We start from the raw sequence: 12,146 nt of genomic DNA, 5'->3' as shown, positions 1-12,146 counted from the left end.
CAGCGACAAACTTGTTCTCTGAGAAAACATTTAATGAGATTCATCAGCAAACTCTTTAAATAGGAACACATAGTTATCTGCTTTGTAAACTGTTTTTAATGCAGTTAACAGAAGGCTAAGGAGATCCAATGTACAGCATGGTGATTGGAGCTAATAATACTGTATTCTGGAGTTGAAATTTGCTAAGAAGGTAGATCTTAAATGCTCTCACTACTCACACAATAAAAATGCAACCGTGAGTGGTGAAGGATATATTAATTACTTTGATTGTGGTGTTGATTTCAATGTACAATATATATGTACATTTCAATACACAATGTATATGTGTATTAAATCATCACATTGTACACCGTTTAAAAATCACATTGTACAACCTACACATATACAGTTTTTATTTTCCAATAACACCTCAATAGAGCTGAAGGAAAAAGAAAGGCAACAGTGACTAAGAAAGAAAAAAAAGAAATGCTAATGAAATTCTATCTCCTGTCATAAATCAGAGAAAGGAAAACCATGGTCACAGCTGCCTCTCCTGTCCTTCTCTCCTGGGGAGCAGACTTGTGTTTTCTGAGCATTGTCTGCTCCTGATTTTCCTTCTGCACTTTCTGAAAAGGCACCCACTGGATGCTAAAGCTGGAAGGGGAGGGTATCAGCCACTCACTCCTTAGTATGAAATAGGGTTCAGTGCTCCATTCCCACGCCAAGCTTGATGGTATCAGCCACTCACTCCTTAGTATGAAATAGTGTTCAGTGCTCCATTCCCACACCAAGCTTGAAAAAATAGGAGCTTAGAGAAGGGTCCAGTGAGAGGCGCCTGGGGAGTGTGTGGAATGCTGCAAAACCACAGTGCAGGGTCAGGACACTGTATAAGGCGGGTGGTGAAGGACAGGGAGACAGTCTGAAAGGAAAACGGGAAAGGGCTGAGGTGGAGAGGTGAGGCCGGGTGCAGAAGGGGAGGAAGGAAAGGATGGATGGAGATCCAGGAATTCGGGAGTCAGGGAACACAGAGAAGGTGGTGTGAGCTGTGGCCTGGGCCGTCGCATCGGGCAGGATCTATGGCATCAGGCAGGTTCAGTTACCCCACAGGTTCCCTGAATCTCATTTCTTTGTAGATGAAGCGGCTGAATTATTCCTATTGCCTGGTGTTCCTGTCTTGATTTTGCTTTCCAGAAGGAAAGCTGCCCAGGGGCTGAAAGGTCTTTATCCCAAAGTCTCTCTCAGTCAGTATGCAGGGCTGTGAGGATTCCAGCCAGAACCCTGCCTCCTCCCAGGCCCCTGGCTTCCAGGACAGCCCCGCCAGGGGTCCTGCATCACTCAGCCTGGGCCTCCGCTTGCCTCTACCTCACCTGCTTCCGTGTTCTGAGTGGAGAAAGGATAGGGGAGGCTGAGTCCTATAAGCTAACACAGCCCTCATGAGCTCCTCCTGTCCTGGTGCTGGGACAGCAGCTGACCTTCGCCGTCTTGTCTTAGACCTTCACTGCCCTGCCAGGTGGCATTACTTCTGTTCTATGACCTGTCCGAAGACCCACAGCTAGTTAGGGAGCCAGCTGAGACCCGGGTCTGGGATTCCTGACTTTTACATAGAAACTGGGGACCCTGATTTGCATCCTCAGCTCCCCCCAGTTTCCCTGGCATCCTAAGGTTGTCCTTGCCCTTCCATCAGGAGCCCAGAGATTTCAACTCACTGTCCCAAGGCAAGGCATTTGGTCTGCTCTTAGCCTCTGGTGGGAGATTGGAGCGCTGATGGTCCCATCCACCATTCTCACTCTGCCTCCCAATACCAAGGGGTTTACACAATGAGGTAGGACTCCCTGAGACACATGAGTCCTAGAGAGGCTTTGAACAGGAGCCACAGTGTCACCCTGCGTGGAGTCGGGGAGGGAGGTCTAGCACAGCCGTGTGGAAGAATCGACAGATTCATCTCTGGATGATTCAGCAGCCTCTCATGGATTTTTCCCCACCTGCTCACTCCAGTCCACCCTCCCCCAAGCCCTTGAGGGATTAGTTCCTGAAAGAACCTCAGCGAATTAAGTATTCAAGCCTGCCATGATGGCTGGCTGTAAAGCTGCCGTTGCCATGGACTGCAACGGACTGTCAGTCATTGCTGGGCTGTACCCTGGACTCTTGGTCCTAACTTGGTTGGATACCACATCCTGGGGGTTGACTCAGAACACCGAGGTTCTGGTTCTCTAAAGCAGGGTCTATCCTCTGGGAATTCTGATAAGACCACAGTCAGAGAGCCACTGACAGGGAACCATCTCCATGGACCAACAGTGTCAGGCTCAACTGGGAGTGGTGAGAAATACAGAGTCCCAGATCCAACTCAATCTACTGAATCAGTTTAAGAAGCTGCCCTGACTCCTCATGAAGGCTTGAGAAGCCCGGGTGAGGAAAGGCTTAGCAGATTACTGATGATTGATGTCTAGCTTGCCAAGCATACTCGATACCATGACAATCAGGAAGGTGGGTACCATTTTCCCTGTTTTACCAAAGAAGACATTGAGGCTTTGAGAGCTGAGTGTGACTGACTTTTCTGAAGCCCTAGGTTCATGGGTCGGGGAACAGGGGTGGGAGACTCAGAGCCTCCAATCCTATATCCCATTCCCACTTCTGCCCTGTCATTGTTACACCAGGATGTGAACAATGATGTCTTTGGATGTGAAACTTTCAGACACATTGGACTTGACTCACTGCAGCAGGGAATTTACAGAGGTGTTCATTTACCAGGATTGAAACAAAATAGGCTTTCTAGTCAACCCTAAAATCCAACTCACCAGGACCACCCCCCACCCCCAGATTCCCAGAGCCTCAAAATTCCCACTGAAACAGTCTCTAGAGAGCATTCATAACAGGCTTACCATGTTCGTCCAGCAATATGTTGTCTGGCTTGATGTCTCTGCAAGAGAAAACAGAGAAGCTGAAAATATGATTCCTGGAGTGTCTGGAGGAGCGCGTGTCAAACATGACAATTGGGGACAAACGCCTGACAACAACCAGTGTACTTGCCTCTCCCCTGGCGTGAAGGCTCAGACAGCAAGCACGACAGTTATTATTATTATGATAGCAGAACCCGGTGTTCTTGCTTTTTTTTTCTTTTCCTGGAACTGCAAGTGGATTGTGTGAGTATGTTTTTTTCCTGAATGTTCTTAATGATGTCTGGCCAGTTGACTCCCAGGAGTGACTGCTCACTGAGCCCTGGGTCTCTTCAGTGGGTACAGACAATTTTGCTTCCTGGTGCAATTTAGCCCTCCCCGCTTGGTAGGTACTAACCTCCCGGGTTTAATGACCTTTGTTCCATAGACCTGGGAACTGTGGCTCTAGGAGGGTCAGTTTCTGGTCTGGATCAGAGATGGACCACAGCCTCTGCTCATTTTTGTATGATCTCAAGAGACTGGACATTTATTATAAAGAAGTGAATGGAGCGTATGTTTCTAAAATCTGTGATTTTAATATGGAGCTTCGGAAAGCGCATGCATGTTCATAATGAGTAAATTAGGGTTGAAGATGTCAATTCAGTTTGTTGAAAGATCACACCCAGCAATCAGCCAGTTTTTGCACAGTTTGTGAGCTTAGGAGGGTTTCTACATTTTTAAAGGATTATAAAAAGCAAAACAAGACACACACGCAGCACACAAAGCAAAAATGAAAAGAAATGTACAACACACACGGATGTGGCCCTCAAGATCTGAAATAGCTATTATCGGGTCCTTTTAGAAGGTTGCTGATCCCGTTCAGGGCTTCCCTGGTGGCTCAGATGGTAAAGAATCTGCCTGCAATGCGAGAGACCAGGTTCGATCCCTGGGTCAGGAAGATCCCCTGGAGAAAGGAATGGCAACCCACTCCAGTATTCTTGCCTGGAGAATTTCATGGACAGATAAGCCTAGCGGGCTATAGTTCATGGGATCCCATAGATTCTGACATGACTGGGCACCTAACACTTTCACTTTCAGGGTAACACAGTGGGCCATGTACAGCAAAATCTGGGCTAGGCAGTTTCTGGAAAGTTCAGCTTTCCTCACCCTTAAAGCAAAGGGCTCCCAACTCTAAGCTGTGCTTTTTAAAGGCAGGGGCTTTGCTTTTTGCACTTCTATCATGGTGCCTGTAACCAGCTGACACTGTCAGAGAAAAACCAGGACAGTAGTTAAAGCACTGAAGACAGATTATATTCAACTGCAATCACCAAAGGGGAAAAGAGACCTCAGCATAGAACTGGGCTTCATTCCAAATACAGTGTGGACAAGCGGGAATTTGTACTTGAGGAGGTAGGGGTTGGTGGATAGAAAGTCACTAACTTTTCATCAGGACTCTTGCTGAGAGAAGGTCAGGGCATCAAACCACCTGGGGGATGAGCAGATGATGAGTTTGGGAGGATGGCAGACTATGGCTAAACCGACTTAGTGAAGGTAAAAGTGACAGTTGGTCAGTCGTGTCTGACCCTTTGTGACCCCATGGACTGTACGGTCCATGGAATTCTCCGGGCCAGAATACTGGAGTGGGTAGCTGTTCCCTTTTCCAGGGGATCTTCCCAACCTGGGGAACGAATCCTAGTCTCTCACATTGCAGGTGGATTCTTTACCAGCTGAGCCACCAGGAAAGCCTGAGAATACTGGAGTGGGTAGCCTATGCCTTGTCCAGCAGATTTTCCTGACCCAGGAATTGAACTGGGGTCTCCTGCATTACAAGCAGATCCTTTACCATCTGAGCTATCATGGAAGCCCCTAAACTGACTTAGTAGGTTCTTGCTAAGACTGGACAATGCAGAAATCAACTTGGAAGTCCAAAAGATGAAGCCCGGTTTCAAAAGAACTCAGAAGAGTTCGAGCAGAGTTTTAGAGAGGAGAGAATCTTTATCAACACACAGGAAACAGGGAAGAATGAATGTGAGGGAAATACAGCCTTAGAGAAACTGAGATGACACTTTCAGCTCTGATTTACACACCATTAGCAAGCACACACTTTCCAAAGTGCCGTGTTAAAGCCATAGATTTTAGAAATGCAAGCCCCACTCACTCATTTAGAGTCAATGTCAAATCCTTTGAGACTAATGATGGCTTTCTTTGAAATAAAAAGTGATTGCTCCAGAGTTTATCAAATAGCGATTCTACCTGAAAACACAACGTGGTTATTTGGAACAATACAAGGCAATGTCTGCAGCTTTGGGGTAAGAAAGAAACACTCAATCCATATATTTACATTTCCATTTTATTGTGGCTTTTCCCACCATGAATATTGATGGGCATTAAGCCAATGCACCCCATGCTCCCAAGTTCACCAACATCCCTGGTGAACAGAGATGGGTTGTTAATGGAGTCCCCAGGGGAATGATGAACTTGCAAACTCACACGATTAAAACAAAAGGCAGAAGACCTGAAGTCAAGTGTTTGTGGCTCAAATCAGCAAACAGTGGCCCCTGTCTAGGGCCTACCCCGGGAGGTTTCTTCAAGAAAGGTGAGAAAAGGGAAAATAGATACTTGTCAAGAATGAAAACAGCAGCGAATGTGAAAGAGCATCCTTTCTTTAAGGTGTCACTGGACTAGGATGACCTTGTCTGGGGCCTGGGGATCTCAGAAGAGGTGGCTGTGGACCAGGAGCCTGGACCTGAACAGCTGCAAGGTCCTTGACCTGAGCTGCTGGCTCTCCTGATGCTGACCGTGCCCCGTCTTGGGGTTTTCTGACCATCCCTCTCCAGTCCTTCCTTCTTCATCCTTCATCTCCTCCTTCAATCCCTTCCTTTTCCTTCTGGGGACATTCCTCAAATGCTTCCTCCTGGAAGATCTGGGCAGAGAGCTTAACTTGCAGAGGCTCCAGGCATAGTCCCTCTCCTCGAGAAGCTCAGACTCAGTGGGAAGGGGAGACACGCAGGTGGGAGGCTCAGAAGCCACAGTACAGACTGGCCACGGAGCCCAGGGAAGATGGAACTGGGGCAGCTAGAGAGGGAACGGCCAGCCAGGGATCACATGGACCAGTGGGGACCAGGGTGTCAGAACCAAGAAAAGATGGGGCAGCGTTGCAGACCTAAGGAGAGGCGACCTGGTGTAGGTATGTGACTAACATCCCCCCAGAATTCAGAATACTTAGGACCTCAGAACGTGATGCTATTTTGAGTCACGGCCTTTGCTCCTGCAAGGAATTAGTTAAGGATCTCAAGATGAAATTGCCCCGAGTTTGGGGCTGTCTGTCGTCTTAGAAAGGAGACAGGGGTTTGGTCACAGACACAATGGGGAGAAGAGGCCACGTCTAGACAGAGGCAGAGGCTGGAGTGATGTGGCCACAAGCCAAGGAGAACCAGGAGCTCCCAGAAGCTGGAAGAGGAAGGCGAAGATTCTCTCCCAGAGCCTTTGGAGAAGTCTGGCCCCACAGGCAACCTGAATTTCAGCCTTCTGGCCAGAACTGTGAGGTCACAGATATACATGTTTTGAAGCCACCGATTTTGTGAGAATTTGCTGCAACAGCCACAGGAAGCTACATGCCTAACAGAGCAGAAGGAGAGCTAATGGAGGAGGTAGATAAATGTCAGGCTCCAGCCAGGGTCCCCCAGTGACCAAGGTGTGACCTTGGATAGGACCACCACCCATTAGAGCCCATCAGAAGGTCCCTGTTTGTGGCCTCTTACATCCTGAGGGCCAAACCAGGGCAGAGGCATGAGTGACTTGGCTTTCCAGGTGGCACTAGCGGTAAAGAACCCGCTTGCCAATGCAGAGGACATAAGGGATGCAGTTTCGATCTCTGAGTCAGGAAGACCCCCTGGAAAAGGAAATGGCAACCCACTCCAGTGTTCTTGCCTGGAGAATCCCCATGGACAGAGAAGCCTGGTGGGCTACAGTCCATGGGGTTGCAGACTTGGACATGACTGAAGGGACTTGGCATGCACGAGTGACTTGGTAAACTAGACCCCACGGCTACAAGGAAAGAGGGCGTTCTGTCTCGGCGAATCCTACTCAGCAGCAGCCTGCCTGAGTCCCCACGCCCGCCCCTCTTGCTGTTGGGGTGAACCCCCTGTACCTCGGCTTCCCTTGTGCTGTGGACAAAACATCTGACACACGCTCTGAGTCGGCTCTTAGCACACAGGGGAGTCAGCGATCCTCAAGCGTCCTCTCCACGGTCCCTGGGGCCACGACAGTGGACAAGACAGAGCCAGTTGAATGGAGCTCGCTTCTAGGAGGGGGACAGGAGTGAATAATGGACACGATCCCAAGTTGGGACAAGTACTCCGAGAAGAACAAATCAGGGTCTAGAAAGGAAACCTGCTTTGGGTAGGCGGCCATGGAAGGACTTTCAGACGATGTGGCATCAGGTTGACACCTGAACGGCAAGAAAGAGAAAGTCTGATACGACCCAGGAGCAAGTTCTCATTTTGCAGATGAAGGCATAGAAGGCTGAGAGGGTGAATGGTTGAAACCTGTGACATCCATCCCGCTGAGGGGAAAAGACAAAGGTGGCAGGGTCATTCCAATGACCGCAGGCTATCAGACTCATTCTGGAGGGCCTGAGTACAGAAGCCTCCTTTGCTGGCCGTCCTGTGGGAGCAGCCACAAGGCAGGGGCCTGCAGGCACTTCCAGAAACGGAGTGCCAGCGAGGAAGTAGGGACTTGACTCCTGCAGCCACCAGGGACAGAATTCTGTCAACAACCAGGGGACCTTGGGGCAGATCCAGAAAGATCCAGAAAGGAAGGCAGCCCCGTGGGCTCCAGGATCGAAGGCTTGTGACACCCTGAGCAGAAGGGCCAGCCAAGCTCGGCACCGACTCCCGACCCCTGGGAAACTGCGCGGAAGTAAATGTGAGTTAAGCCGCTCCTTCAGTAGAAACTTGTTCTGCCGTGGTAAAAGACTGCTACGAGAGCTATATGATCTTGGGCAGCATACTCTGAGCCTCACTCGCCTAATCTGGAAAATGGGATTCTATCTGACAGTGGTCGGGAGGTGTATAAACGGAGGTGCTATCATGGGAGGTTTAGCAGGGCTCCCGGTGCATAAGCAGTGCTGAAATAAACAACAATGAAGCTTCTGTCATTGCTCTTTAAAGGGAGCTTCTTAAGCTTTTACAAAGTGAATTAGGTCTCTTTCATAGGAAACTCACCAGGCAGACTCTTGCAAAGTCTTACAGAGCAGTCGGGAGCCTGAGTCATTCAGGATTTAATAAGAACAGCATTTATGGGCAAAGCATCTTATCAGAACCTCTAGGTTAGTGGATTCCAGGGCCATTTCCTCCGGTTCTACTTTTCACATCGATTGTATCTCAGCTCAAGCACGTCATCCAGCTGAAAACTGGCCCGTGTGTTCGGAAAGGGCATCAGAAGCACTGCGTGGATGGGCAAGTCTGCGACGATGTTTTCTGAGGACAGACTCATAATTTCAGAGCTGCGCAAAATGACGCTTTGATGGAAAGTGTGCTTGCAAAGGCTATAAAACCCGGTTCTGCTTTTGAATTATCCCCCAGCCCCCCAATAAAACAAACCATAAAATGTCAGCCGGGCTATTTAAAAAAAAAAACAGCACAGAAATGGCTCTGATTCAGACTGCAAAAAAGGGCCATGGGGACATATCTGCAAATGTCCCTTTGCTGGGGGTCTCTGAGTGTCTGCAATTTAATGCAGCAATAAAGACAAATGAAAACCTGCTGGAAAAGGAGCCACGTCTGTGAAATGAACATCTGTGGATGTTTTACCCCTAGGGAAAGAACATGCTGTTGACATCATGGAGGAGTAAAGGCAGATGGACAGGAGAGGCCATATTTCTATCCCAAATCTGCTGACCCTGAGGTCTGGGCTCAACGCCCAGGGTAGAGCCTCAGTTTCCCCATCTATAAACTGGATCATAACATGTACTCCAGGTAGTTATGATGAGTATTTGTTTCAGCTGCTTTCATTCTGCCCACTGTTAAAGCACCTAAGAGTTCCCCAGGTGACTCAGTGGTAGAGGAACCTCCTGCAATGCAGGAGACGCGGGTTTGATCCCTGAGTCAGGAAGATCCCCCAGAGAAGGAAATGGCAACCCACTCCAGTATTCATGCCTGGAGAATCCCATGGACAGAGGAGCCTGGTGGGCTACAGTCCACGGGGTCTCAAAAGAATCAGACACTAAATCAGTCGCTGTTTAGCGACTAAACAGCAACGAAGTACCTAAATCTACCTCCTAACTATTACAGGAACTTTATCATGTTCTGAAACACAGATTTGATGGTGTCAGTCATCTGGTCCAGAAAGTTCTGTATTTCTTCACTGCTTTCCAAGGGGTCGCATGTAGAGCATTATAGGCAGGACTGGAGACTGGATGAAGGATGGCCAATTCTGAGGACAGACAAGACCTCTACTTGATTAGGGAGCCAACTTCAGGTTGTCAGACTTAGGAAGCAATTCTTGGGATCTCCCGCCAGGCTGGCTGAGTACTAGATGTTTCTGTTCAATGTCAGTGAGGATTTATGAGAGCAACCAGTCCATTGCCAGGCCCACAGGACGCACGCTTGTGGTTAACAACATAGGGCTGGGCTATCAGATCGGGCACCAGGGAAAAGGCTGGAGGCAGTGACCAAGCTGGGGTTAAACTGCTGGGATTCACCTTGGCTGTGGACCTCGGTGGCCAGCTGGCATCCATTCAGCAGCAAGTCGATGGGGGACAAGGGCGGATGAGCTTGGTTCTTGCATTTTGGGATCTCTCATCATATGGGCATGAACTGTCCTTCCAGAAACTGGGTACCAAGCCTGCAACCAGGCATCTTGTTATCAGTTAGATTTCACTTCTTTCTCCCATCTCTCCCCTGCTTCCTGTGGAAGGCAGGGACCATGTACAGACCTCAGCCCCCAACACGATGCCTTCATGTTAGCGGAAGTCCTGATACTGTTAACATCTGCAGTTCATGAAGAGCTTCCTGTGAGCTGGGCACCCTGTGGGCGGGTCACGTGGGTTTCACGAGGGATGTGGCTTCTCTGGATCAGGTGCTGTGGCATCAGTCTCTGTCACCTCCCTCAATTCTGACCCAACTCTGAGAGGCAGATATCACTCACTACTCATATTTTATTAATGAAGACAGAAGTATTTACAGAGGGTCAAAGGTCACATGTCAGTAGACAAGACTCATTCTCATCTTGCCTCTAGATCAATGTTCTCTGCCTGGGGGAGAAACTCAAGAAGAAAATGAATTCGAGTCTGAGAATCTCAACTAGGCAGTTCTAATTCAAGGAGCAGGCTTATAATAAATATCTGATTTGATAAATAAAATTATGTCACTTGGATTTCAGGATATGTTTCTTTACTACAACATCCAAGTACAAGGTTGTATTTCTTTTTTAATATGACCCAAATGTCTTTACTAGTCAATCCTAAAGGAAATTAATCCTGAATATTCAATGGAAGGACTGATGTCGAAGCTGAAACTCCAAAAATTTGGCCACCTGATGCAAAGAACTGACTCATTGGAAAAGACCCTGATGCTGGGAAAGACTGAGAGCAGAGGAGAAGGGGATGATGGAGGATGAGACAACTGGATGGCATGATAGACTCAATGGACATGAATTTCAGCAATCTTTGGGAGATGGTGAAGGACAGGGAAGCCTGGTGTGCTGCAGTCCATGGGGTTGCAAAGAGTCGGACACGATTTAGTGACTGAACCGCAACAGAGCACCCATCTTACATAAACATACGCTTCTTACATAAACCCCTTTAAAGGCGCTCTGGTGCCTACAGTGCTAGTGGCCAGACTTTAGGATTCCACATTCTAGCATCAACTCAAAAATAGAAAGTGAGTGCTGAGATGTAGTTGTCAAATTTTCAACCCATCAACTGAAGGCATCAAAGAAAACCAGCAAGCTCTACCACTAGACTTGTACACAAAGAGGGAAAGAGGAGTCTCGAAGTTATGAGGACAGTTTCAGAATAAGACCCAATCCTGGAGACATGTTGATTATTTTTTAAAATTTGTTTTATTGAAGTATAGTTGATTTACAATGTTGTGTCAACTGCTGCTGTAACAAATCACTACAGACTTAGTGACTCGAAGCAGATTTTCCTCTTACAGTCCAAAAATTGCATCTTCAGGGCTAAAAGCAGGTGCCAACAGGACTGAGTTCCTCTGGGAGGCTCTAGGGAGAACTGCTTCCTTGACTTTTCATCTTCTAGGGGTGCCTCTGTTCCTTGACTGTGGCCCCTCCCTGTCACATCTACTACTGATTCTGACTCCCCCGTCTATCTTATAAGGACATTTCCAGCTATACTGGACCCACCTAGATAATTCAGGATAATTTTTCCATCTCATAATCCTTAACATAGTCATATATACAAAGTCTTTTTTTTTATCTATGTAAGCTATTGTGTTCACAGATTGGGGGGGATCGGACGTGACATCTTTGCAGGAGGCATTATTCAGCATACATTGTGTGTGTGCTTAGTCACTCAGTTGTGTCTGACTCTTTGTGACCTCATGAACCATAGCCCACCAGGCTCCTCTGTCCAAGGGATTCTCCAGGCAAGAATGTTGGAGTGGGTTGCCATTTCCTACTCCAGGGGATCTTCCCGACCCAGGGATTGAACTCGGCTCTCCTGCATTGCAGGTGGATTTTTTACTGTCTGAGTCACAAGGGAAGCCCATTCAGTCTATATCGTGTCCTCTCAACTTCAGAGTTGAAGTTCTAACCCCCAGTACCTCAAAATGTGACCATACTTGCAGATACAAACTTTCAAGAGATGATTAAGTTAAAATGAGGTCACTGGGGTGGCCCTAATCTATCTGACTGGATCCTTATAAGAAGAGGTGATGAGGACTCAGACACACACAGAGGGTTGAATGTTTGCAGACACAGGGAGAAGGTGGCCATCTGTAAGACGAGACCAACAGTTCCCAGAATCATGAGAAAATAAACTTCTCTTTAAGCTGCTTAGTCTGTGGAACTCTGTATGCAGCCCAAGAAAACTAATATCATCCTTATCTTACTGGACAACAAAACTGAGGCTAAGAGCAGTTAAACCTTTTCTCCAGGTCACAGAGTCCAAGATGGAACCTGAATGTACCGGTTAGAGACCCAAGACTTGATTTTAAGGCATGGAAACAATTTTTAAAGTGTACACACAGTCTAGTCAGTCAGTTCTTTCTTACATCTGGCCTAAAACCCCATGGAGCAACTCAAATCATTTTCTTCTCCTTTGGGAGAGAAAGT

General features: G+C 47.8%; 1 protein-coding gene across 6 annotated transcripts in view; it reads right to left on the bottom strand.

Moving 5' to 3' along the window:
* Positions 1-12,146, bottom strand: part of STK32B (serine/threonine kinase 32B) — a 372,649-nt gene that overhangs the window by 79,010 nt on the left and 281,493 nt on the right. For all 6 annotated transcript variants that reach the window (XM_065914648.1, XM_065914649.1, XM_065914650.1 and 3 more), the window contains exon 5: positions 2,859-2,896. In XM_065914648.1, coding sequence (XP_065770720.1) covers positions 2,859-2,896 — 38 coding nt within the window. The remainder of the gene's footprint in view (positions 1-2,858; positions 2,897-12,146) is intronic.

Source organism: Muntiacus reevesi, chromosome 22 (genome assembly GCF_963930625.1).
Source record: "Muntiacus reevesi chromosome 22, mMunRee1.1, whole genome shotgun sequence".
NCBI lineage: Eukaryota > Metazoa > Chordata > Mammalia > Artiodactyla > Cervidae > Muntiacus > Muntiacus reevesi.
Note: the sequence above shows the minus strand (reverse complement) of the source record. Positions and strands in the feature narration are given on the sequence as shown.